Consider the following 27,284-nt stretch of genomic DNA (forward strand, 5'->3'; position numbering starts at 1 on the left):
CCTGAATGAGATCACCCCTGTCTGGTCTTTTGTGTTTGCTGTGCGCATCAGCCTTGGACTAGCTTGGTGTCTGCTTAGGCAGAGTCTCCCTCTCAGACCTAAAGCTGGAGGGTGGCTTCATGAGCTCATCTCAAATCCAATTTCCAATATTTAGCAGGCATTCAATCTCCTAGTAACCTTTGCTAGCCCAAAACAGAATGCTCTCTTGATGCCGTGGATGATCAGGAAGAAACTGAGTCAAGAGCTAGTTCTTTGATCAGATGCAATCTATTTTTTAAAACTTCAGTTCCTTGTACACACTGCCTCCAAGTTTTTTCCTGCCCCAGAGGGCTTTGCCTGAGAGCACCATCCCTTAAAGGACACAGCATTTCATCCAGTCTCCTCCTGCCCCTGCACTGCCCTGAATCTCCAAGGCCTGGAGTAAGGGTGGTGCAGATGGGAGCTGCCTTAATACACAGGCACAGGGCTTTGCTAGTACTGACAGATACTGTCTACCAGCCAGAGACAGATAGAGGAAGGGGCTGAAGCCTCAAGCTACCCCCTGTCTTTGGTCTTCTGGGTCCCCTGGGCAACCAGAATTTGTTGGTGACGGCACTTTAGTTAATGATGTCACCTCCTGAGTCTGGGAGGAGTCTGCTGGGGAACTGTTATCTTCCTTCTCAGTGTTGCTGTGGGACTTTGTTCTTTGATGTGTGTCTTCATGGGTATTTTTAGGGAATATAAGGAAATGAAAAGCTGGGGGTTGATAGAGGGGCACCATTTTAACACCCGAGTTAGCACTTGATAAAGGCCTAGAGTTGTGGTTCAGAGCCATGGTTGCACGTTAGAATCAGCTGAGGAGCTGTCAAAAATTACCAGTGTCTGAGCCCCACCCTGACCAGTTACATAAGACTTTCCGGGTTGGGGTCCCAGCATTCAGCAGCCTCAGAGTTCCTCCAGGTGACTCCAATGTACAACCAGGGCAAGAGCATTTAACCCAGAGCAGAGAAGGGGCTTAAGTTTTCATTCAAGTTCTAGTACTGTGTGGCCTTAGTCATGTCTTTTAATATCTTTGTGCCTTAGTTGTCCCCATTTTAAAATGAGAATGGTAATGCCCACTCTTGCTCAGATCACATAAGAATATTGTGGGATAAACAAAGGTTCATGGGAATGAAACCACCAAAAGATGTATGACTTCAAGCCCAGTAGTGCAGGGTCCTTGGCAGGCCCTGGGATGGCAGGCAATGTAATTCATTCATTCACAAAGACCCTGAACAGCTAGGACCCGCTGTGAACACTGCCTGCTCCAGGCTCTGGACTAGGGAAAAGAGACAAAGCTGTCAAAGATGCTGGGCACCCACTACTTGCGGGGTCCCTGGAGTCTCTTGTGGTCCCTTTTCACCCTGGATGAAAGATAAACAGCAGAACTCTACAATCATACCCAGGTGGACAATTCAGTGAGAAAGGAGTGGGGAGGCGGGAGGCAGGAGGCCTGAGGGGTCAATATGAGGCCCATGAGGTCTGCAGGCATGGCTGTACTTACAAGGGATAGTGTGGACAAATGGCTTCGTGGAAAGTACAGACTTGGAGAGTGACTAAGCGTGGGCTCTGATGCACTACTTTCCAATTTAAAAACACCATAAGAGCTGCTCTTGCCACAAAAACAAACAAAACAAAAACGGGTAACTGTGAGATGATGGATATGTTGTTTGCTTCACTATAGTAACCTTTTTACTGCCTATATGTATCCCATTGCATCATGTTGTATACCTTAAATATACACAAAAACATTTTTTGAAAAATAAAAAACACCATAAGGAGAAAAAATGTTTGGTCTCCAGAGCAGGCTGACGTCAGTTTGAATCCCAGCCCTGCCATTGGCTCATAGTCATGGGCAAGTTACACAACTTCTCTATCCTCAGATTCTCTATCTATAAAATGGGGCAGTAATAGGACCTGCCTTATAGGACCATTGTGATAACTATGTAAAATACCACAATTAATATCCTTGGCTCAGTGTCTGGCTCACAAATAGCAGCTGCTGCTGTTACTGTTTTGCATATAAATATAGATATCAAAATAGTTATAGATACACACACAAGTATATACTTTTTTGTAACTGATGAAACTCAGGTCATTATAAGCTGTGGCCTAGGCTCATCCAAAGCTGGCACTGCAGGGCTTCTCAGCCAGCCCCTGACCTGCCACCTGAGGAGACCAAGGCCCACCCTCTAGATTGCAACTTCATCACTCACAAGGGACAGATGTTAACCAAGTCATCTCTGAGGGCCTTCCATCTCTGGAGATGCTGAGATTCTGGTGCCAAGGATGCTTGGCTGAAGTCAGAAGTGGTGTGGGGGACTGGGCTGTGGGAATGGTCTGAGTCATATTCTACAATCTGTCTTCCCATGTTATATTTTGGTGGTGACACAGTCACCCAGACCAAGAATCTTGGCGTCATCTTGGAGTCTCCCCTTTCCATCAACCCTTACAACCCACCACTTAGCAAGTACTATTGACCTTCACAGTGTCTCTTGTGTCACTCATGTATTGGTCAGCTTATTGAGGCTGAACAAACAACCATAAAAATCTCAGTGGCACGCAGCAGTAAGCGTGCATTTAGATGACGTGTGTGCAGGTTGGTTGGGGGTCACCTGACCTAGGCTAGACTTAGGTGAGGCCCTGTCGCATATGTTGCCCATCTTCTCCCTGGGACCATCAGGCTAGCCCAGAGAGAGTCTTCTTAGGATGACAGAAGAAACATGAAAGTCGACATAAATATTTAACGCCTCACATCAGAATTGGCACACCATCACTCCTGCCTCATTCTATTGACCAAAGCAAGACATATGGCCAAAACCAAAGACAAGAGGTAGGGGAAATATCTTTCTGAATATTATTTAAGCTACCCCAGATTCTTATCTTTCAGCTCTCAGAGCATTGAGGTTTTAATTTCATCCTGCCTGGATGCTTGCAGTGGCCTCCTATGTGGTCTCCACACCTTAGCTGTATTAACCTTTCTGTTGAGCACCGGTATGACTGTGGTATTTCATGGCCCCATCCCCAAAACCTTCCCTAGCGACCATCCCATGGAACCCAGTTCGTTGGTTTTTTATACTTTCTTCTCTTGTATCACAGTGATGAATGAATATGTCTTATCTTACTTAGCTCCTAGTGCAGAGCCTGTCACACAATGGGGCAATAATATTTTTAAGGAGGATGAATGAATGAATGAATGAATGAATGAATTAATTAATTAATTAATGCCTAGGCCCCTCGAGGGAGGGGCTGTAGCTGTGTAGTCCAGTGCTGGGGCGCTAGCCCACATGGTTCTCTGTTGCCACTGCTGATGATGTGTGGGTGGGCAGTGTTCTGGTTACCCCCAGTCCACCACGCAGAGGGCATGACTTGGGGGTTAGCAAAGGGAGATGGTTTAGCCACAGGGAGTTAAGTGGAAAAGTGCTGAGTCTGGGGAGGGTGTCACCTCCCGTTCTACCTCATCCTCCCACATCAGCATTGCTGTCAGTGAAGGAGGATGACCAGCAGGTCTGGGCAATGCCTAGAGGCAAGGAAGCTGTGTCCCCAACCTGGGACACCTGAAGAAGAGGTGTTATGGCCCCAGGTCAGGGTGGTCCCAGCCACAGAGAGTGCAGTCATGCACCCCCATCCTCATTTAAGACATGGGGTTTGCCTGCTGCCCAGGAGCAGCCCCAAGACAACAGATGCTCTGCACAGCAGGGTGGCACCCAGGCCCCTCCCCAGCCCCGGGAGGCTGACGCGGTCTCTCATGCCTCCACAGAAGGACTTCACGGTGCGCGAGGAGCTGCAGCAGCAGGACGTGGAGCGCTGGCTGGGCTTCATCACCTTCCTGTGCGAGGTCTTCGGCACCATGCGCAGCAGCACAGGCGAGCCCTTCCGTGTGCTTGTGTGCCCCATCTACACCTGCCTCAGGGAGGTAAGAGACCTGCCGCCTGTGCCCCCTGCACAGCCAGACAGCACCAGGTCTGGAATGCATCTCAGATAACCGGGACAAAGCTGTGAGGGTAGGCTCACTTAGAAAGGGACCCATCTGGGCCAGGCACGGTGGCTCACACCTGTAATCCCAGCACTTTGGGAGGCCAAGGCAGGTGGATCACCTGAGGTAAGGAGATCGAGACCATCCTGGCTAACACGATGAAACCCCATCTCTACTAAAAATGCAAAAATTAACCAGGCGTGGTGGTGGGTGCCTGTAATCCCAGCTACTCGGGAGGCTGAGGCAGGAGAATTGCTTGAACCTGGGAGGCGGAGACTGCAGTGAGCCGAGATCGCACCACTGCACTCCAGCCTGGGCGACAGAGCGAGACTCGGTCTCCAAAAAAAAAAAAAAAGAAAGGGGCCCATCCTTCAGCAAAGAGATGTGCAACAGCAGTCACTTCTGCTCCCCAAAGCCAGGTCTTTCTTCATTGGGTTTATATAAAGGGAACCAGCACCCCCTTCCCCCGTGGGGTGTTGTGAACTGAGGCTTCAGTCATTCCCACTCGGGAGCACTGGCTGCAGAGGGAAGGCCTATGGTAAGTGTTGTCTCAATGAGCGGTCTTGGAATTGGATTGGACTGGTTTGCCACTGGATTATTTATTCTATGAAAACATATTTTCTTCTAAATTTCATCTGAAAAAGAAAAAAACAAGAATAACCAAGGAACTTTTGAGAAGCAGGAATTCAGCAGGTGCTTGCACTGCCAGATATTATAACTCACTTTCTACACCCCTCTGGCTGCTGTCAGGGGAGAGAATTGAAAGGGGGCAAAAGTGGAAGCTGGAAGCCGAGTGGGGCTGCTTAGGCTGCGCAGCAAGAGGTTGGTGGCTTGGGAGACAGCCTCGGAGTGAGGGCGAAGAGCACGTTTAGGCTCTAGTTGTATTTCTGAGTTAGAGCCAGCAGGACTCGGTAATGTGAGTTGGAGGGAAGGGAGGAGGGGACATGGGCTCCCCGTTTACCAGCCTGGTGGCCACATTTTCTGAGATGGAGGATACTGGATGAGAAATAGAATGGGGATGAAAAGCAAGAGTCAGTTATGTTTGAGTCGCCTGTTAGCTGTCCCTAGGGAACTGCCCGGAGGTTGGCCGGGTGGAAGGGTCTAGAGATCCTGAAGAGGTCACGCATGGAGGTAGGGGCTAGAGGGTTCTGTGAAGTATCGATATGCACCTGGTGCTCAAAGCTGGGGACCAAATGGAACCACGCAGGAAGAGAGTATAGATGGAGAGGGAGAGGAAGGGGGCGTGTAAGAACCCTCACAGCAGCCCTTCACTGGGACCTGGACGCCTCCCCCATGTTGTACCCTCCCACCACCGGCAGGCCTCTGCAGGGGCTACCAGGACACAAGGAGGAACAGCCTCCTGAGAATCAAAGGACCAGGACAGAAAAGTGTCCTGGGTTTGGCAACAAGCAGGTCACGGGCCCTGGGTGTCAGTGGAGGTGAGGATGGGAGTGTGGACACATCTTTCGAGAAGTTTTTCTGTGAATGGCAGCAGGGAAGGAGAGCTGTGGGGTCAAGGGGCATCTTTGTGTTTTTGAAAGAAAGACAATAATAGAGCAATTTAAGAGAAGGGAGGGAGTGTATTTATGAGTGTTTTTGAAGCATCCGTTTATAGAACAATAGCATGCTCATTCCAGACTAGCACAGAGCACACAGTTCTCTCTCGGGTGTTTTGTAAACCTGTGAGCCTCTGCCACTCCATGTACCCAAACCACATTTCTTAACAAATGCACTTGAAATCAGATTTGTTTCGCAGATTCAGGCAATGGCCTCTCCTGACTTTGTTTCACTCTCAAAGTGCCTTGAGCTCAGAATGCAGCTCCAGGAGGGCTGGCAGCTCTGCTTTTTGCACCCTTTGGAATGACATGGAGGCTAGGAGCGGGCCTGCATGGCCTCTTGGGTCCTCCCATCCTTGCCTGCATTGCCCTGTGCCCTGGACAACCCACCTCGAGACAGGGAGCAGCACTGTTCTAGGGCAGTGACCTGAATTGCCCCAACACGTTCCCTCTGCGTGATCTGGACACCTCCTGGTGTTGTCGTCACCTGCTCCTCCGAGAGGGAGGCAAGGCTGTAGCCGAGCACCGGCCTTGGCTGCTGGGACACTTTTAACACCGCCTGAGGTAGTGCAAATATTCCGGTGTGAGATCCAGAGGTGCCAGGAGATGTGTGCAGACAAGAACAAAGAGCCACGCCTAACGCACACTTGTTGGATGCATTCAAATTTTCGGGCCAGTTTGACAAACACAGACCCATCCAATGCTCATGGTAAACTTGAAGAATAAATAAATCACCTATGGCCTTCTCCAATTTGTAAAAGAAGAGGGCAGAGCCCCATGTACCAAGCTAGCTAGGGCCGGGCTGCAGCAGGGTTCAGATCCTGGCTCTGTTGTTCATCAACTGCACCACGTTGGGAAGCATTTACCTGCTTTGAGCTTTGGCTTCCTCATCTGTAAATGGTGCTCATGCTGCTTTCTCTGCAAGGTGCAGGGAGGGTGGCAAGGCGTGGAGAGACAGCTAAGTGCACTAGGGACAACGAGGCCGGAGGATGGAAGGAAGTGCCCGGGGCACGGCATCTGGCAGAGAGCTAGTTGTCATCTAGGCTGATGGGGCCTAGGGGCTGAGCACATGCCTAATCTTAAAGGGCTACTTGGGCTGAGTGTCCTGCCCAGGGACAAACAGCTGGTCCATGCCAGAGCTGGTCTGGAGCTCCTGAACTCCAGGTAGGGCTCTTTCCAGGAGAAATCTTGGCTTCCCTAAAACTGGGCCATAAGAAAAGATGGGGACTTAAAGGGGTGCCCTACGGATCTTATCAATCCTTGTGAACAGCCTGTTGCCTTTCGCAGCTCCGTAGGGACCCCTGAATTCTTCAAGCCATTTGCTGCCTCATAACCAGGCTTGACCTACGTCCCTAAAGCAGGTTGAGCCGGCTTATGGAAGTTTCCAGAGCCAAAGGCACAGCTGCAGCCCCCTCCATGCTGGAAAAGCTTAGGCTTTCCCCCTGGGGCCAAGTAGATGTCTGACCCCAAATCCACAGCACCCACTTTGCCCTGAGATCCCCCCAACTCCCAGAACCACCCGCAGGCCCACATTTCCAGCTGTCCACTGCACCTGTCCCAGGTCATACCTCAGGACCCTCCAAAAGGATGTGGTCAGAACTGCACCCCAAGACCCCCTGCTCAGTGCAGCTCTCATGCAGGCCCCCACCCATGCTGCCTGCCTCCCTGCAGCCAGGTAGCAGCCCCAGAACCCACGCCATGGCCTTTCCGCAGTCAAGTCACTCACTCCATCCCCTGCGTCTGTACCCCCGGGGCTCCCCTGCAGTGCTTTCCTTGCTGCTTCTGAGTAAAACACAAACCCACAGGCCATCTCTGAGTGAAGGTTCTTGCTGAGGGTGAGGACAAACCTAAGGGATAGATGCAAAGTCCTCACCATCCAGCCCGTCTGGGGATCCTTGTGCTCACAGAGGCCCCCTTCATTCTGAGGTCCAAGCTTACTCGGTCCCCACGCTCCTTTAGATCAAGCATGTGCTTAGTCCCCAGGCGCCTCAGCCTGGAGGACACCCAGCTCTCTGGGAGTCCCTGGGGACATCCTTTCACACCCTGACCTCATCAAATTAACCATTCTTTAAGTTACTCAAGCTTGAAACTTTGGAGTCATCTCTGCCTCTCTGTCTTCCTGTCCCTGACACTTCTTCCTAGGCCCAGTTTAAAGTCACCTTTTCTGTGTAGCACCCCCTCAGCACACCAACAGCTTCCTCCTAAGGGACCTGGAAGTGTCCTCTGTCCTTACTGCTCCATCCTCACCCCAGCCTCTTCACGTTGCCTTGTAGTAGTGTTCAGTAACGGTAGCAGCACATCTCACTGCATGGACGCCTCCATCTAAATCGAGTGCCTCGTGTGTTCTTTTCTCTTTTAACTCAGACAGCACTTTGAAGATTATCATCCCCATTTTTCAGAGGAGAGCAGAGAGGTCAGGCAACTTGCTCAGGGCCACACAGCCACCAAGTGGTAGAATCAATCCTGGAATCCAGATCTGACCACCCCATTTCACTGCCTTGCAGGCAGAGCAGGGGCTACTCTGTTTGTTTTCTTGGTGCATAACTCAGCACCTATACGGTAGGATCCCAGTAGATCTTGGTGGAATTGATTCCATTTTTGCCCCAACTAACATGCCAATCAGAGATCCTTCTTCCAGAGATGAAAAAGAAGAATTTTCAATGTGTGTTTTTCTTGTTTAAGAACAAATAGTTTCTGCCAAGGTGGTTTTCAAAGTGATTGAAGAAGATTATTGGTCATCTGTAGTTGCAGGAGTCTCCTTGCTCTGCTATTTACAACTCATATTTGCTTAGCAAGCTCTTTTTTATTTTTTAAATATTTTTGAATTTCTATTTCTGGTTTTACTGTGGTAAGGATACTGAATATGGATCTACCCTCTTCACAGGTTTCTAAGGATAAAGTACAGTATTGTATCCATAGCCATAATGTTGTGCAGATCTCCAGAACATATGCATCTTGCATAACTGAAACTTTCACCCATTGATTAGCGACTCCCCATCTGCACGTCCCCCTAGCCTCTGGCAACCACTATTCGTTGCTTCTTTGAATTTGACTATTTTAGATACCTCATGTAAATGGAATTATGCAGTATTTGTTCTTCTGTGACTGGCTTATTTCATTTAGTAATGTCATCAGAGTTCATCCATGTTGTTGTATATTGCAGTTTCCTTCTTTGTAAAGGCTGAATAGTATTCCATCGTATGTATATACCACTTTAAAATTTTTTTCTTGGAGGTTAATATTTGTACATATTTATGGGGTACATGTGATATTTTGTTACATGCATAGAATGTGTAATGATCAAGTCAGGGAATTTAGGATATCCATCACCTCGAGTATTTATCATTTCTATGTCTTAGGGACGTTTCAAGTCCTCTCTTCTAGCTATTTTGAAATATATAATGCATTGTTGTTAACCATAATCACCCTACTGTGCTCTCAAACATTAGAGCTGATTCCATCTAACTGTATGTTTGTACCCATTACCCAACCACTCTTCATCTCCCCACCTCCACCCCCAACACACACACACACACACACATTGTTTTATCCATTTATCTGCTGATGGACATTTGGGTTGTTTCCATGTCTTGGTTTATTGTGAATAGAGCTGCAATGAACATGAGAGTGCTAATATCTCTTCAAAATCCTGATTTCAGCTCTTTTGGATAAATACTCAGAAGCGGGATTGCTGGATCATATGGCACCTCTATTTTTAAGTTTTTGAGGACCCTCCATTTTGTTTTCCACAGCAGATGCACCATTTTGCATTTCTACCAACAGTGTACAAGGGTTCTAATTTCTCTACATCCTTACCAGTTTGTCTTTTGTTTTTTTGCTCACAGCCATTCTAACAGGTATGAGGTGATATCTCATTGTGGCTTTAATTAATTTGCATTTCCCTGATGATTAATGACATTGAGCATCTTTTCATATACCTGCTGGCCATTTTCCATGTCTTCTTTGGAGAAAGGTCTATTCCAATTCTTAGACTAGTTTTAAATTGAGTTATTAGGTTTTTTGCCCTTGAGTTTTAGGAGTTCCTTATATATTTTGGACATTAACTCTTTATCAGATGTATGGTTTGCAAATATTTTCTCCTATTCCATACTTTGTCTTTCTCTCTGCTGATTATTTCCTTTGCTGTGCAGAAGCTTTTTAGTTTGATGCAATCTCACTTGTCTATTTTTGCTTTTGTTGCCTGTGCTTTTGGAGTCATATCCAAAAAAAAAAAAGTGTCCAGACCAACGTCAAGATGCTTTTTCTTTATGTTTTCTTCTAGTAGTTTTACAGTTTCAGGTCTTATATTTAAGTCTTCAATCCATTTTGAGTTGATTTTTGTATATGGTATGAAATAAGAGTATAATTTCTTCTTTGTGTGGCTATCCAGTCTTCCCAAGACCGTTTATTGAAGAGACTGTCTTTTCCCCATTGTGTGTTCTTGGCACCTTTGTTGAAGATCAGTTGACTGTAAATGTGTGGATTTATTTTTCGACTCTCTATTTTGTTTCATTGGTCTATATGCCTGTTTTCATACCAGTACCGTACTGTTTTGATTGCTGTAGCTTTGGGATACATTTTGAAATTAGGAAGTGTGATTGCCTCAAGCTTTGTTCTTCTTCACTCAAGATTGCTTTGGCTATTTGGGCTCTTTTATATTTCCAAGTGAATCTTAGAATTGTTTTCTATATTTCTGTTTTTAAAATGCCCCTGGGATTTTGATAGGTATTGCATTGAATCTGCAGATTGCTTTGAATAGTGTGAACATTTTCACAATATTAAATCTTCCAATCAAAGATCAGGAACAACACAAGGATCCCCACTCTTACCACTCCTATTCAACATAGTACTGGAAATCCTAGCCAGAACAATTAGACAAGAAAAGGAAATAAAAAGCATCCAAATCTGAAAGGATGACATAAAATTGTCTCTGTTTGTAGATGACATGATCTTATATATAGAAAATCCTAAAGACTCCACACACACACACACACACACACACACACACACACAAACTGCTAGAACTAATAAATGAATTCAGTAAATTTGCAAAAAACATAATCAACATACAAAAATCCTTTCTATTTCTGTGCACTATCTGAAGAGGAAATTAGGAAAACAATCTTACAATTGCATCCAAAAGAAATACTTAGGAATAGAGTCAACCAAAGAAAGTAAAAAACTTGTACACTGAAAACTATAACATATTATTTTAAGACATGAAAAAAGACACAAACAAATGGAAAAACATCCCATAAGCATTTTATAATAGCATTCTAAGGACCTCTTTCTCCTGCCCCAGTCCTCAGCCTAACTGTGACTATGAGGGCTGCACACACAGGAGGGGTGCAATTATTGTTTATGGCCTGAGCAAAGGGTGTCATCTCCCCATCAGCTGGTATCTCTGAGCCAACCTGCCGGGTTGTGGGTCTGGCTTGTCTAGAGCCTTCATTCCCTGACCCTACAATGCTCTCCACCTCCTCCGCCTCTCCATGCCTCTGTGATCCCATGGTGTTGTTGTGAGGCTCTTCTAGGTTATCATTGAATGCCTCTCTCTGAGCCCCTTACTTAAAGTCCTTTGTTGAAAATTTCTCTGGCAGGGGAATTTTCTTTTCTCTCCTTTTTTTTGTTTTGTTTTGTTTTTTGTTTTTTTCTGAGACAGAGTTTCACTCTTGTTGCCCAGGCTGGAGTGCAGTGGTGCAATCTCTGCCCACTGCAACCTTCGCCTCCCGGGTTCAAGCGATTCTTCTGCCTCAGCCTCTCAAGGAGCTGGGATTACAGACGTCCGCCACCACGCCCAGCTAATTTTTTGTATTTTTGGTAGAGACGGGGTTTCGCCATGTTGGCCAGGCTGGTCTCAAACTCCTGACCTCAGGTGATCCGGCCACCTCGGCCTCCCAAAATGCTGAGATTACAGGTGTGAGCCACTGCACCCAGCCAAGCAGGGGAATTTTCAACAAAGTTCCATGCGCCTGTTTTCCTCCACTTCCTCTCATCCTCTCTCTCCCCTGAACATCCCACCTTTCTTCTCTCCATCCAATCCCCCCAGCTCATCCCTACCTGTAATTCCAACCTTCCTGTCTCTTTGGAGTCCAGCAGCCATAGCCAGAGGTCAGGAGTGGAGTAAAGGAGGAAGGCAGGGTGCTTTCTGCCAGGAATCTCCCATCTCTCTGTACCCACCTCCTGATCCCCACCAACCTCTCCCTCTGGTTGCCCCCTGGCTCTCCTCCCCTCCAGGCCCCAGAAATCCCATCTGCCCCTCCCTGCCCTTTCCAAAGGAAGGGCAGGGAGAGGGCAGATGCCTCTGAGGGGTGTCTCTGAGGGGTGCCCCCAAGGGACACAACTGGCTGGGCTCCTAGAGGAGGTGGGCAGGCACAGGCCAGGGAGGAGAACACAGAGGCCAGCAAGTCAGGCTTCTCAGGAAATGAAATTGCTCTGTGCAACAATGAGAGAGCCACTTTTTAAACTTTTTGCGTGAGTGTGCATTCAATTGCTCACATTGTTTTGGCTCCAGGGGAAATCTGACCTCGGAAAAGGCTGAGATGAAGCGGGTGTGGGTGGAGAGCCTCTGCTATTTCACAGAGTCAAGCAACACATTCTTCAGAGGCACCTTTCCAGGCGGACCATTCCTCCTTTCCCAAGAGCAGGGCATTCGGCTACCCAGCAGAGGCCAGGGCAGGACCCACTTTGGTCAGAAGTGACCAAGATAGTCTGTTCCCCAGGGGTAACAATGAACTCTGATGGGGAGCAGAGATTTGCTGGCTGGATCCATGGGGAATTATCTTCACCCCTGCAACTTGAGAAGCTTTTACTACATTACAAACTCTCAGACCCCTTCTTCAACCAATTAAACCAAACTTCCTGAAAATGGGGTTTGCTCGGCAGGGATATGTAAGCTTTCCAAATGATTCTAATGTCCGGCCAAGGTTAAGGAACATAGTCTCAGCATCCTAGGTACATTCAGTGAGCATCCACTGACCAGCCAAAAACCCTTGGGTGAGGGGCACAGCCTTAGGAGCCAGAGAGCCCTGAGTTTGAATCCCAGCTGTGCCACTTACTAGCCGTGGGACTTTAACCTCATTCTTCCGTCTTTTGAAACCTCAATTTTCTTATCTGTAGCATAGGAATGAGAATAATACTCACCCTGTGGCTTTGTTTTCAGGCTTAAAATAAGCAAGGTGTTTCTGTAAAGCAAGTGGCATATGACAGCCTTGCAGGGAACTGTCAGTTTGTGTGTTGCTGTTGAATACAAACCGTGTTCCAGGCATGGCTCAAGAGGAGAAAATCGCAACACAGTCAGCCCCAGAAAGTGAGGTCCATTCTCCCAACGGGGCATCCAAGGCCTCCATAAGCAAACACAACCCCTTTCTCCAGCCAAACTGCTCCACTTGTATTTCCATAGGTGGCCTTGCATTCCTCCCACCATGAGAACAATCTTTCTCCTCTTCTTGCCTGGCTCTTGCCCACCTTCAGGGCCGGGCTCACTTCCCACCGCCTCCTCACCCTGCCTGGATTCATTCCTCTTACAACATCCTATAGAACTAACGTCCACACGGGGCTGTCAACGTCTGTCTCCAGATATGCTCTTTGCCAGGTGGCTGTATTAATGCCTTGTCACCCTTTCTTGGTTGCTTTTAAATCATTTCAGTCTTTCGTTGCTACCTGGGGACAGGCTAGGTCTCATCTGTCATGGAACCCCGGCTGCATGTTGCCCGGAGTCTGTGCTCATTCAACAAGCAATGATTTAGTTTGAGACAATGCTTCTTATTGCACTGCGAAGTTTCCTAGTAGTACCAGAAGGAGGGATATAAGTTGTGATCCTTCAGCAAAGAGCTTGCAATCCTCCTGAAATTAAGCAGCCATGAACACTTATGATGGATTGTAAGCTGGATGAATGTGGGGAAATAGAATGGGGAAGGAGGTGGGGAGCCGCCGGGGACAAAGGGCAGGGGAGCTGGGGCTTAAGGGAAAGTGGATTGTGGACAGGCATGGGGGAAATGGGGAAAGCCTCCAGGAAGGAGCCTTTGAGCCAAGGCGTGGGGGCCAGAATAAGCATGGCCCATCTGGGTGGTAAAGAGAGGGCCCGATGAGCGAGCCATGGCCAGCTCCGGCTCTCACCAGAGGTGTTCTAGTGAATGCAGGATGACTCCAAGAACCTTTGAAAGGTTTTAAGCCACAAAGCAACACCATGGAAGGAACAAAGGAGCATTTCTTTATTCATTCAACAAACAATGAGAAAAATGCTACTTCCTTATTAAACTGGAAAGTCTCCTGGACACATTGCTTGCTAGAAATGTGCTGAGATAACAAAGTCAACTAAATCTGGAGCAGTCTCTAGCCAGAGGAGCCCACGGGTAACTCAGTGCCCGGAGGAGTGCAGTGCTCCAAATAAAGCGTGGGCAGGAGAGGGAAGGTGGGAGCCCAGATGGAGGAAGAGGCGAGGAGGCAGGAGAGCCACCTCAAAGGGCATCCTGGCAGAGAGCAACTCCCCAGCTCCTGATTGCCTTTAAGTTTGTTCTGACTGTAACGGTCAAACAAAAAGACTTAGCAGGAAGTGAAGGGCTAGAATGCAGCTTGAAAAATCAGGAGAACTTTTCTCCATGAACAGTTTATTCCAGCCCTAATCTTAGGCACAGACCCCGCCTGGAATGTTCCTCTGAGAATGTAGCCTTCCTAGGGCAGGTACCCAGCCCCTGGGCACTGGCTTAGCATCGGAGTCCCTGCAGGGCCAGCAGCTGCTGCTATGAATACCCCAGCTTAAGCGACCATTCCTATAACCTCCGCCGAAATAACTTCCCACCCGCTTTGTCCCCTCCAGAGCTTTCGTTCCCCTCTTCTGTTCAGCACACACAGTGAAGTTAACTCAGCGGGGTGACGCCGACCTACCCAGACCCCCACGCCCCAAACATACACACATAAACACACGGAAGCGGCCCCATCTGAAGCTGCCTGGATCCTTGACCTCCTCAAGATAGAACTGGAGTCTCCCACCCACCCCACCTCCACTCCCCACCCTCTCCCCAGCCCCCACCCTTTGACTGTTCTGCTTCCTTAGCCAGACTCTGCAAACTGAAATGTGAAATTTGAAGCCAGTGTTCCCCTTAGCAACCATGGTAACACAGGATCTGATAGAGAGCCTAGAGTTATAAAAATACCAGCTTCCACCAGACACTGGTTTCCAAAGGGAAACCAGTCTCCAAGCCAGAACCGTTTTTAAACAGTCTTAAAACTCAAGAGATTTCTAAACCGATCTCAGCATGGCTCAGGAGGACATCTCTTTAATCCTCTTTTGGAAGGTGGTGTGGGTGCAAGCTTTGGGTATTTTCTCTAAAATACAGAGATTCAGAATGCATGTGCTCACGGGGGAATTAACTAGCCTTATGAAGGGTATATAGCAGGGAGCAGTTTTTCCTAATAAATATCAACTATTTGGCATTTTTTCATAGATTGAGCTGCCCTGCTGACCCCCAGTGAAATCTTCCTTCCAGTTCCCTCCCGGGGAGTCCTCAGCTCCATCCATCCTCCTAATTAGGGAGAGAGAATGATTTCGCCTATCTCCCCTTGCTGGAAAACAATTTAAATTCACAAAACCGTTTTCCAGCCGGAATTCTACTTTAAGGCTTAGGTAGGGAGGTAAGAGATGGTGATGTCAAAACTTTTCTGCTCAGGACCAACAAGAAAAGTCCTACATCCCTGTCCCCAGCCCTTTCTCTCCCCACAGACGCACCCTCGGGCATGGGCCCAGCACGAGCTATAAATCCCTGTTCTCTGCGTTCCCTGCAGAGGGCACAAGCCTGGCGAGCGGGGGCAGTGAGGGCAGTAGGGGGACTCTCCCCAGGGGAGGGGCACCTTCCCAGCCCCCAGCCCCGCCTTCGCAGCCCTGGACGGCTTGCTCTCCCATCTCCTTCCCCCGCCTGCTCCTCCTCCTTCCTCTTATCTCCTGGGGCCATGCCTTGTAATTTTGAAAAATCTTCTGACTCGGTAATTAATGTCTGAACTTCAAGAGGCCCCTGCTATCTGCAGAGCTGAGCTGAAGGTGGGAGGGGACCGGCAGCTGCTGAAGGCTTGGAGGAGGGAGGGGGTGCAGATTATTTTTTCTAAGCTGTTTAATGGACGGGACTGTGGAGGATAGAATCGTACCTTGCCAGAGTTGTGGGTACAAGATATATATGTACACAGGCACAAGCATCCGTCTAGATTTTTAAATCCTTTGGGGTAATCCTTTGGGGTTAAAATCACACAGTAGGATGCCCTCCTGCTCACACACCCTCACCCTCCCTTAGCAGTTTCCCAGCAGGTGGATGGCAGCAAACACTAGGGGAGCCAGGCTGGGGGACTTTCTGAGTGCAGGTCTGGTTGGGAGGACTGGTTGGGAGGGAGGGACAGTGACTTACACATTTCAGAGATCATAGACCGGGCACCGGGGGTGCAAAAAATGGCCATCAGTTACTCCAGGTAACTCAGAAGTCAAAATATAAGCCTGCCTGTTTCCCACCTTAAGGGAGGATCCAGACAACTCTGCAGACGTCTGCAGTGCCCCCCACCTCCGTGCCTCCCAGAGTGGGCCCCCACCTTGCCCAGCCTCCGTGCTTCAGCACAGATGCCCTCCATCTAGCAGTTGGGGTGCCGAGTGCTGGACCCACTGCTAGGCCCTGGGCATAAGCACGCTGGGGTCCCTGTCCTCACAGAGCTGCTGTCTCCTGGGGAGAGGAGGAGCAAACAGTGCCCTGTACTAAGAGCCGAGGGTGAATAAAGCACACACAGCTCTCCAGGACCCGAGTGGATCTTTCTCCAACCCGCTCCAGCTCTCAGGACCTGTAGCTCAAATTAGCATTGATGATATCCACCTGCTGCCTTTCTTGCCTTCAGATATGAATGATGTTTAGGGAACTAACTTTTCTCCTCCCTTCTGTCCACCTCAAGACCAAGCCAGGCTCCAGTTCCTTCTTGATGGCTCTGCTCTCATTGCTGCCAGCACTGAACTGTAGGTCAGAGTGTGGGCTGGGCCAGGCCTTTTGAGAAAGAACCTCCAGGATCAGCCTTCTCTTGTAGTCAGGAAGAGGAGGGGAATGCTGGGGGAAGAAGGTGGGTTTCGGAGGCAGACAGTCTCCTGCAGCTTACCCTCTCTGGCCCTTGGGTAGATGTGTTAATTATTGTTTGTTTGTTTGTTTGTGTTTTGAGACAGCGTCTCGCTCTGTCACCCAGGCTGGAGTGCAGTGATGTGATCTTGGCTCACTACAACCTCCGCCTGCCAGAGTCAAGGATTCTCCTGCCTCAGCCTCCTGAGTAGCTGGGATTACAGGCGTGTGCCACCACGCCCAGCTAATTTTAGTATTTTTAGTAGAGACGGGGTTTCACTATGTTGGCCAGGCTGATCTCAAACTCCTGACCTCAGGTGATCCGCCCACCTTGGCCTCCCAAGGCGCTGGGATTACAGGCGTGAGCCACCGCGCCCGGCCAGATTTGTTTATTATAAACTGACTTCCTCCCTTCCCTGTAGCTCACTGTCTGAGAGGCACACCACCCCCGAAAAACAAAGACATGAAATAAAAGGATGGGTTCACAGCATATTTTATATTGTATAAACTGAAATGCTGCTTACTGGGAAAAAATGTGGAAGAACACAGTAGAATAAGGCTCAGGACCTTGGTGCACTCTCTGGGAGAAGGCCCTTCTTCTAGGTGCCTGTCCAGGGCTCTGCTCAGACGTCAGTTTCTCAGATCCCCCCGACCACACCCCAGCCTGTCCCCCCACCACTGTCCCCAGCCTAACTGCCTTCTCTTTATTGCCCTACTAGTGCCTGGCTTGGAGTTTTCTTTGTTAATCGCTTATTTTCTGTCTCTCAACTAGCATGGAAACTCTCTCAAGGCAGGGAACGTGTCTATTCACAGCTGTATCATTGTGCCTAGAATAGTGCCTGGTATATAGCAGGTCCTCAGTAGATACTTATTGACTGAATTAAGGAAGTAGAGTGCCTAGACTGAGCAAAGCCAGAGACAATAGTCAGCCCTTCTAGAATTCATCTGGAATGATTTCTCAGTGGAGATAAATCCAGAACCCTTGAAGGGGCAATGTGAGTGAGCAGAGTGGGGCTGGCTGGTAGTGGTCCCTGGAGATGAGCTCAGAACGGGAAAGGGAAGAGAAACACCCCCCATCACCCCAGCAAGCAAGCCCAAAAGGGGCATTTGTGCCCACACTGTGAGTGAACCAGTGCAAACAGTGCTCTCAGCCTGCGAAGCTGCCTCTGTTCTGTCCCTGCCTTTGGTTAAGTGGCCTTTTCTCAACAACCCTCCACCGAGCTTCATATGAGATTCAGTCTGTCCAAAGTCAGAATCCCACAAACCACAATCTTTAGGAGAAGTCAGGAGAAGCTTCTAGCAAAGCTCCCTGGACCAAGAGCCCATGGGGAAGGGATTATTGTGGGGGCCTGGGCACCTGCTGTGCACTGTGACAGCACTCAGCAGGGCCCTCCTCACTGCCCCTCCCATGGGGAACAGAGGAAGTTAGGAGTATGTGCAGGGGGCACGAAGGGTGGGAGAATGGAGTGGGTGGGAAAGGACACCCACAGTCACAGACCTTGAAGATGATGGAAACCTTGACAATTACAGCAGAATTCACCTATGGAGCAACATGTCCAGTAACAATATAATGTGAGCCACGTGTGTAATTTTACATGGTCTGGTAGCCACATCTTAAAAAACTGAAAAGGGAACAGGTGAAATTAATTTTATGCTGTCTAATATATCCAAATAATCACCATTTTAACGTGTAATCAATATTACAAAGTACCAATGAGATATTTTTTACATTCTTCTCTTTTGGTACGAAGTCTTTGAAATCCAGTCTGTGGTTTACACTGAAAGCAGCTCTCAATTTGGACTCAGGCACATTTGAAGTGCCCAAGACCACATGTGGCCTGTGGCTATTACGCTGGACCAGGTGGTCTGGAGGCAGCTTCTGGAATCCTCAGGCTTTTGGAGCAGTTCTGGATCCCTAAAGCAACTGGATTCCCAAAGTCTCAAAAGTACTTTTCATAGCCTCTCATAGCACCAGACAGCAAAGGGGCACCATGAATACTAAAACCTCAAGCTCACAGCCAGTGTGCGTGTGGGGGCTGCCTGGCTGGAGAGCTCCCTGCAGGGTCTGGAAAACGTGGTCCTTCTTTTTTTTTTTTTTTTTTTTTTTTTTTTGAGACAGGGTCTCCCTTTGTCACCTAGGCTGGAATGCAGTGGCACAATCAGGACTCACTGCAGCCTCAACCTCCCAGGCTCAAACAATCATCCCACCTCAGCCCCCCAAGTAGTTGGGACTCCAGGTGTGCACCACCACCCCCGGCTAATTTTTTGTATTTTTAGTAGAGATGGGGTTTGCCATGTGGCCCAGGCTGGTCTCAAACTCCTGGGCTCAAGCAATCCCGCCTCAGCCTCCCAAAGTGCTAAAGAGGGGGAAAAGGTAGGAAAGAAGAAACACATAGAAAGGGAAGAGAAGGGCTGTGGCAGGGGTGGCCAGTTGCATGACAGGGATAAGAAGAGAATCCACAGATAGGGACACAGTGCTGGGCAGGGCTGGGCAGCTGCCACCCTCTCCTCACAGCAGCTCGACAGAAATCGTGGCCGAGTGTGTGGAAGGCACAATTAGCTCATTCTTGCATTGCCCTTTGATTACACAGGACTACCATTTCTGTAATTAAGACCTTCTCCCTTACTCAGAAGTATTGAAACATGAAAGTATTTGCTGAATCTGGTTTCCCAGGGTTAAAAGCCAGACTTAGGAAACGCAAACACACTTGTGGAAATGCAAACACACATTCAGTAACTAATTATCCTTTAATTAAGGCCAAAACCCTGCTGAAAACAATTAGCTCTAGAAATTGAACAGTAGGTACAGCTCCACTTTTTGCTAACTGTTCTTCCCTGATAGCCAGGAAGTGATGAGTCTGGGGGGCGGGGGTGGTAGGGAATGAATTAGTCTGCTGCTTTTGGTCTGGACTGGACCAAGCTCTACTTTTTTTGGAAATGTTAGTCAGAGGAGAGTTTGAGGTGTGGGGAAGGGCAAAGAGGATGTGGTTTGGGCAAGGGAGGCGAGAGGCTGCCCCAGGCTTGGATGCATGCCATGGGAAGTCTCAGAAGCTCCTGCTGGCCACACAGAGGTGGCTTGCCTGGCTGGAGTGGAGGGCGTGGGCCAGGGATTAGCTGACTGGAAAGCAATTAGATGAGGTGCGGCTGGCTGGGAAAATACCTGGAATCCCAGGGCCAGAGTTGAGACTTGCTTGGCTAACGCTGCAGGCAGGAGGCCTCGTGGGGCCTGGGGAGTGGAAGTGCCCACCAGTGAGGGTGGGAGGGTAGCCGTGTGGGCCGCGAGTCTTGGATGCCTTCTTGCTGATGCGGAGAAGTGGATGAGTACAGATTGTGTGGGCTCGGGGGTCCTGCAGCCCTCTGGGAAAGAGGCCCTCTTTCCCATTTCCTCTCTGTAAATGCCCCCCTGCCCCCGCCGCCCTCCACCTCTCCTCAGACTCCTTGGACGTTCCTAAAGCCTGCCTAGTCCCATCAGATCACCTCACCCCTTTCCTAGGTAGGAAGATGTATGTGCACAGTGTCCCCCTTCCGGGGACTTTCACATTTTGAAAGGAGGGGTGGGGAGAGAAAAATGTGTGCCCCAAAGGAACAAAAAGGGTGCTTGGGATTTGGGAGGGGTAGGGAAGGTCACTGGCGCCACCAAACTCTCCCCAGAAAACACCTGCATGCTTAAAAGCTTACCTAGAACCCCCGAAGGCTGGCCTCTGGACGGGGGGCTTCCTAGGTAAGAGCCCCTGCTCTAGAAGTGGAATGTTAGGTTTTCATACAGGCAAGAGGGAAGGTCTTTATTGGTCAGAGGGGCCTTCCAGATCACCCTCAAAGCAACTGTGCAAAAGATTCCAAATGCTGGCCCAGCGCAGAGCAGGACGCTCTCAGATTCCAAAAGCCCCTGACAGCTCATTTTTCCCCCAGAAGGGACCCCAGCTCTTGCACAAACCCCTTCTCTCCCCTCCCCTCCTGTTCTCTTCCTTTCCCTTCTCTCTGTAGATGAGGGTCGGCAAATGTCTTCTATGAAGGGCCAGATAGTAAATATTTTAGGCTCTGCAGGCCAAGAGGCAAAGCCGAGTTTAACCACATCCCTGCGAGGTGTAGGGCGTGAGCAGCAGCATGAAACCAGGAGAGCAAGCGCCTCCACTCTGTCTTCATAGCGGAAAAAGCAGCCGTAGACGATATGCAAATGACTGAGAGTGACTGTGTGCCAACGAAACCTTATTTATGGACACTGAGATTTGAATTTCATATAATTTGTATATGTCACAAAATATTCTTTGATTTTTTTCCCCAACTACTGAAAAATGGAAAAAACTATTCTTAGCTCATGGGCCATAAAAAGCAGGCCATGGCCAGATTTGGCCGGTGGACTATAGTTCGCCCATCCCTGATCCCGCTGTGTGGTTCTCAAGTGGGAAACGCTCCTCTCCTCCAGATGGTTTCAATGCACATTAAAGTTTGAGAGCCACTGTCATAAAGGAGAATTTGCAGTTTCCCAGGTGATGCTGATGCTGTCATTAGGGGGATCCCACACTGAATATGCCCAATCTAGTCTGACCTTCACCCTAGTTTACAGATGGCAAAACTGAGGCCCAGAGGCAACATACCTCTATCATATGAGCCCAGGGAAAGGCTTCTTTGTCTCAGGATGCAGGAGCTGGGTGGTTTTCTATCTCTAGCCGCCTTCAGCGATCTGCCCTGCCAGCTCACACTGCCCAAGGCTCTAGCCGAGACACAGGAAATGTGGATGTGTCCCCCGGAGCCCGAGAGCAGCAGGGCTGCAGTGAGTCATTTCCCGTGAGTGGAGCTGGCATGCGCTGAGCCTTCCTCGTGCTGTCAGTTCGCTCCCTTCTGACCACTCCAACCTGCGCTTTAGAGGAACTCCCTGCCAGCTTCCGGGAAGCGAAAAGCCCCCTCTGTGAGAAGGGAAAATGGAAAGAACCAAGGTTTGCATGTCAGACTTGCATGATTTCAAATCCCATGTTCATGGTACTGTCTGGGACTTGAAACAAATTCCTGCACTTCCTTGAGCCTCAGTTTCCATCAGTAAAATGAGAAAACAGCCCCTGCCTCTGCGGGGTTCCCAGAAGACTTGGAGATTAAATCTGTCCAGTGTCAGGCACACAGTAGGGAATTTTTATGGTGTCTTTATTGGCCATCCTGGCATTATGTATTAGCCACAAGGGTACCCAGCCTCAACCTCAAAAGCCACAGAAAAAGGCCACCTGATCCTCCAGACAACATGTGTGGCCATGGCTGTGCTGATGGTCTTACAGAGGCAGTCACTGTCCTACACTCCTGAGACATTGCCATTGACGATTTAGGTTGTGCTGTGTAAGGCTCATGTACTTGGGTCCCTTGGTGGCCTTCAGGGTCTGAGAACCCTGAAATTGTATGCAGACATCTGTGAACCTGTGCAGAGGTGCATTTTTCTGGGAGAGGTGCAGATTTTTCATCAAGATCCTCAAAGGGATCCATGCTCCCAAGAAAGCTAAGGATCCCACATCTATAAGCACAATGCAGAAGGGAGCCCCAGACTTTCAAGGCATATTCCTGGATTTGAGAATCAGCTCTCTGACCCCCATGAGTGGCCTTGGGCACACTGGAGATCATCTGATCTCCACCCTCTGGCGTGGTCCATAAAGCAGTGATGGGACTATGTGAGGATCAAGTAGGACATGTCAGGCCAAGTGTGGAGAGGGGACTGTGTGGGAGCTGTCGGTCATGGTCCCTTCCCACCAAGCCCCCCACCTGCCCTCACCCCTGACTTGGCTGCCCCCCACTCAACCTTTGGGTTTCCTCTGCAGAGAAGCCTGCCCTGATCACCTCATCCATCCAAAGGGGGCTCCCTCCCAGCTCCCTGTTTGCATTTGTCATTCCACCCCTCTGCCCCCCACTGTACGTGGCCTGGGGACAGGCACCGGGCTGTTTGGTCCCCATGGCCCCAGGCCCTCTAGCCCATGAACATTTGCTGCAGGAAGGCACAAATGCATACCCCCACCCTAGGAGCCACTGCCTTGGAGCCCACCCACCTCCAGGCCCCACCTCCCTCCTCCCCCAGCAGCCACTTCTCTAAAGAGGCAGCTCCCACTGTGCTCTGGAGCATTCAAGATCCCAGCAACAAAGTCAGAGTTAAAAAGTATATTCTGTGCTTCTCCTGGAGCTGATGTGGTGCCATCAGGTGCCCCCTCTTGAGCACAGCCAGCAGCCCCCAGAGAGGCCCTGGGCTGCCCTTCAGGGTCCCCATGCTCAGCCTGGTCTTTTTCAAGGCCTGATTCTAAGTGCTGTGTGGGCCCTGCTTGCTCTGCCTGGAGGACAGTGGGGTCACCACTGGCATCTAGGGGACCCCTCCACCACCCTGCTGCCCCCTAGGATGTGTATGGGGCAGGCCCTCCAGCTTCTCACACCTCAACTCCAAAGGCCTGGGCGATTATGAGGCACCAGTGAGTGAGATCCCCAACCAACCCTATCACTTCAGCCCTCCAGGTCCCAACATCCCACCAGGTCCCCCTGGACTGCCAGCACCTGCCATTCCCCTAGAGGGGCAAGGAAGCAGGGTGGGAAGCCCCAGGAGACTGCCGTTGGTCATGCCCAGGTAAGTATTAGCCAGGCCTTCCTCCTCCACTCCTCTCCTCTTTGCCTGGTGCAGGAACAACCAGCTAGGAGTCAGGAAATCTGAGTTCTGGTGCTGGCTCTGCTGCCACCCAAGCTGTGCCTCTGGTTTCCTCCTGGGCACCACACATAGATGCCATCTGTGAGTGTATCCCCTGCTTAGTCCACGTCACCTGCCATCAGCCTGCTGAGAGGGCGCCGGGGCCCAGTGGGACACCCTGGGAAATTGTCAGCTACTAGTCCTGCACCCCTGCCCACATTTGGGCTGTTTGTCCCTTCCCATCGCATAAGGAGAGGGGAAGGGCAGGAAACTGAGGCAGTCAGGGTTTGACAGTGAAGCCTGCACTGCCTGGCCTGGGGGCAAAGGAGTGAGGTCCAGAGGTTACGAGCTGCCAAGGACTGGGGACCTCATCTTTCTCCTCCTGGCTCCCATCCAATGCCCAGGGGCTGGGGGTCTCCTTTCCTGGGGCCTCCCATACACACATTGGTAAAGGGAGGAACAACAGCCTCATGGTCTCGGATCCAAATCCTCATCCCTGTGCTCACGAGAGCCCCTCCCTAGAGCAAGGGAGCACTGGTGCCTGCCAGTGCTGTGCTCCAAGGCTTTATGTCACTGGGGGGCTGCATCCCAGGGAACAGAGGCCCTTCCGAGTGGCCTCACCCCAGCCAGCAGAAAGCCATGCTTTCTTTCAAATCCAATCTTCAGGTCTTCAGAGAGGCCCAGGTGGACTCAAGTGCCTGTGTGAGCAGTGTGAAGAAAAGCTAGTCTAGGTAGATGCTAGACTAGACCTAGAACTAGGTAGAAGCAACAGTTGCCCCTAGGCTGGGAGTGGTGAGTCTTCTGGCTACAGAGGTCAGAGAAGATCAGGGAAGGCTTCCTGGAGGAGGCTCTTACCATTGTTCTTAAGGGATCTGGTCAATGGAGCCAAGATCAGAAAAGGCATGCTCAGCCAAGAGAATTGTCAGCAAAACCCAGAGGCAGATAAGGGCAGGATGCATCCTTAGACCTGTGAACAGACGAGTTTGGGTGGATTGGAGGTCTGTGAACGGGGCAAGGTGGGAAGACTGTAGGGCCCAGAACAGAAGTGGCCCAGCGAGCCGCCTAAATGCCAGGCTAAGCCCTCATCCCCATGCAGCCTGGTCAGTTGAACACAGTGAGAATGCACGGGTGATAACAAAATATTGACTCACATGCTCATTCATCCAAAAAGATCATCTCGACTTAGAAAAAGAGTTGCGCCATTATTAAAATTTATATTCTGCTAAGGGTAAGGCTCTAAAGCCAAACAAACTTCCAGGTGCCAATTAACTTCTCTTATCTCCGAGTCTCTTAGACTTGGCAAAGAGTACTTACCAAATCCCTACTGACACCCTGGGCAGCCCCAGGCCCTTTTCTCAGCCCAGGCCTGTCTGCTCCTCCAATGGGTGGCTGCTCCTCTGAGCACAATGCTAATTATGCCCTTAGCACAGCCCGATTCTTCTCTGAACATTAACAGAGCTTAATTGTCTCCGGCCCAGCTGTCCCTACCCAGTTGGTCCTTGGTTACTGCATTCTGCCCAAACCCACTGCAGAACCAGCTGCACTCCCTCACCCAAAGGATAGCCCTCCAACCCAGCTCCTGCCACACGGCTTCACTCCACCCCCACCCCCACCCCAGAAGATGGGCACCTCTGTCTGGGAACCAGGCTACTACAAGTGTTGATCCTTCTTAAATACAGCATGCCAAGATTATCATGCAAAAAAGAACATGGTTTAAGCAACGGTTTCTTCAAAATTCCGTGCTTGGTGGCAGAGGAGTGGGCCAGTGTGTCCCTTTTCTAAGTCCTCCAATGACCCTTGCTCGTTATTTATGCCCTCCCCGACTCATGCTCTGTAAAGTCTGAGGTTGGTAAAAACCCCCTACATTTAAGAGGGCACCTGGTTAATGTAGGCATCCCATAAACAATCTTCTAAGAAGCTTCTTCCCAGTCTCAGGGAACTGTAGGTTGGCATAGCCTTACAGATAATCTTGTGCCCAGTTGGTGAGCAAGCAGGGGCCCGTGGCTGGAGCGGCCCCTGGGCTCTGGGCATGGGGAGGCCCTCCTTCTGAGCTGATGGGTGGCCTCTGCAGCCGGGCCCTCCCTGAGCTTCCCTCTGGGACAGCAGAGAACTCAACCTCTCTCTGCCTAGGGCAGCGCCCTCGTGGCCCCGGCTCAGCCCAGCTCCTCCAGGGAATTGAGTGGCTGGACTGTGGTTTAGTCGCCCCCAGGGAAGCTTACCCAGAGGAGGAAAGGACTGTTTCGCAAGCCAGGCCAGGCATTCTGAGCTGGCCTGTCCGCCCCTGGCATGTGGCTGGGCCTGTTAGGAAATCAAGGAGACGCTCTGTCTCTTTCCAGCAGGCGCCACTTCTGTCTTGCCACTGCTTTGCTCGATTCAAGATGCTGGCTCGGGGGCCAGGCTGGCAGGCAGGCAGGCAGGCAGGCGGGCAGGCCCCTCTCCCACCGGCCCGGTGCCTGGGAAGCACTCACTGTCTCCTCAGCTGGTGTTATCCCAGGGGTCCCGCACCTGGCTGATAAGGCCAGGCGGCTATCAGTGGCCATCTCGGGTGGGAGGGCAGGGTGGCTCTCAGGGAAGGATTCCAGACTGTTTCCTTCTGGGGCTGAGCTCCAACGCCCTTATCTCCTTTCCTGCCAGGCAGGGACTCCTCAGCGCTCACACACAAAAAAGAACTCCACCCAAGACGCACAGCCCCTACCTACTGGAAGGTGGAGGCTTTGCCTCCGGTTTCATTAAATCTACCTGGTTCTCAGTTGGGGGCAGTAAGTGTGCACTAAGCTAATATCAATGTATTTGGTCCTGCCAGGGGGTGGGAGGGTTGGAGAGACAAGGATGTTCAAGTAATGGAGCTGCCTTGGTGGCTGTTTTCGAAGCTCCTGGACTTGTCAGTCAACTGAAATGTCTCTTGGAAGAGAAACAACCAGGGGATGGGCCAATGCCAATTACAAGATTCAGGGGCTGCGGGGATGGGGAGGTCAGGCCTCATGGGACTGAGTAGAACGAGGGTGGTGGGGCCTGAGTGTGAAAAACCAGGCCTCGCTCAGCCCCGCTCTTGGCTGCCTTGAAGCCTGTGAGGCAGGAGGCCTGGTGAGTATTATTCCCATTTCATAGAACACAGGCCTGTGGGTGGGAGTGCTAGAGGGAATATGGGAATATATTATAGAAGATGGGACAACGGAATCCTTGAGAGGTCAGCCGAGCGCCCATTCCTGTTAGCGCGGAAGGGAGAGCCCTGGCCTCGCAGTGTTCCCAGGATTAATGTTCCGCCTCAGAAGAGCAGCCTACCCCAAGACTCTCAGACTTACTGCTGGGCAATGCTTTCCAGAGGCCAGGGCTGGCCTAGGTGACCCCACAGGGCCTTGTTCCAGCCCAGCAGTCGCTGATTCTACAGGCAAGTTACTATGGGAACTATAACTTTGAATTTCCTGGCTCTGGGGCTGTGAAAATCACAACCTGAACCTTCCGTTGATGTGGGTTTCTCGATTAATTTCCTGTTTGATTGTTTACTTTAGAGAGCGGAAAATGCCTTTGCAGGCAGCTAGCTCCCTCCACGGAGACACTTATCACACCCTGCCCCCACAGCCAGCAAGGTCAAGTCCAGGCCTCAGGTGGGTGGAGGTAGGGGCCAGAAGCAGGGGCAGGGACTGGGGGAAGGGGCTGGAGCTGGGGGCAGGGAGGAGGCTCAGCCAGGAGCAGATGGCAGCCTGAGCCCCCTGCCCTACCCTTCTGCTTGCCCAGGGTCCCAGCCTGGTGGATGTCGGGGCTGTGGAGGGACCTGTGAGTTCAGAGACCTGTGAGCCTTTGAGGGGAGCCTCCCACCCACCCCAAGCCCCAGGACTGGCCCCTGGCTGCCCAAACTATCCCCTGTCTCAAGGAGCTCTGTTGTGCAGAGTCAGACATACAGTGCAGTCCTTCCTGGAGAGGGTGGCCTCAGTGGGGAGGGTCAGAGATTTCCCCCTAGGCCGGGCACTGCTGACTGGGCTGCCCAGTGCGGGGCTGGGCGTAACTGCTCTTCTACC

General features: G+C 50.4%; 1 protein-coding gene across 17 annotated transcripts in view; it reads left to right on the forward strand.

The window, feature by feature from the left end:
- Window positions 1–27,284, forward strand: part of CTIF (cap binding complex dependent translation initiation factor) — a 326,114-nt gene that overhangs the window by 278,846 nt on the left and 19,984 nt on the right. For all 17 annotated transcript variants that reach the window (XM_055368763.2, XM_063699211.1, XM_055368767.2 and 14 more), the window contains one exon: window positions 3,779–3,934. In XM_055368763.2, coding sequence (XP_055224738.1) covers window positions 3,779–3,934 — 156 coding nt within the window. The remainder of the gene's footprint in view (window positions 1–3,778; window positions 3,935–27,284) is intronic.

This window comes from Gorilla gorilla, chromosome 17, assembly GCF_029281585.2.
Source record: "Gorilla gorilla gorilla isolate KB3781 chromosome 17, NHGRI_mGorGor1-v2.1_pri, whole genome shotgun sequence".
Lineage (NCBI taxonomy): Eukaryota > Metazoa > Chordata > Mammalia > Primates > Hominidae > Gorilla > Gorilla gorilla.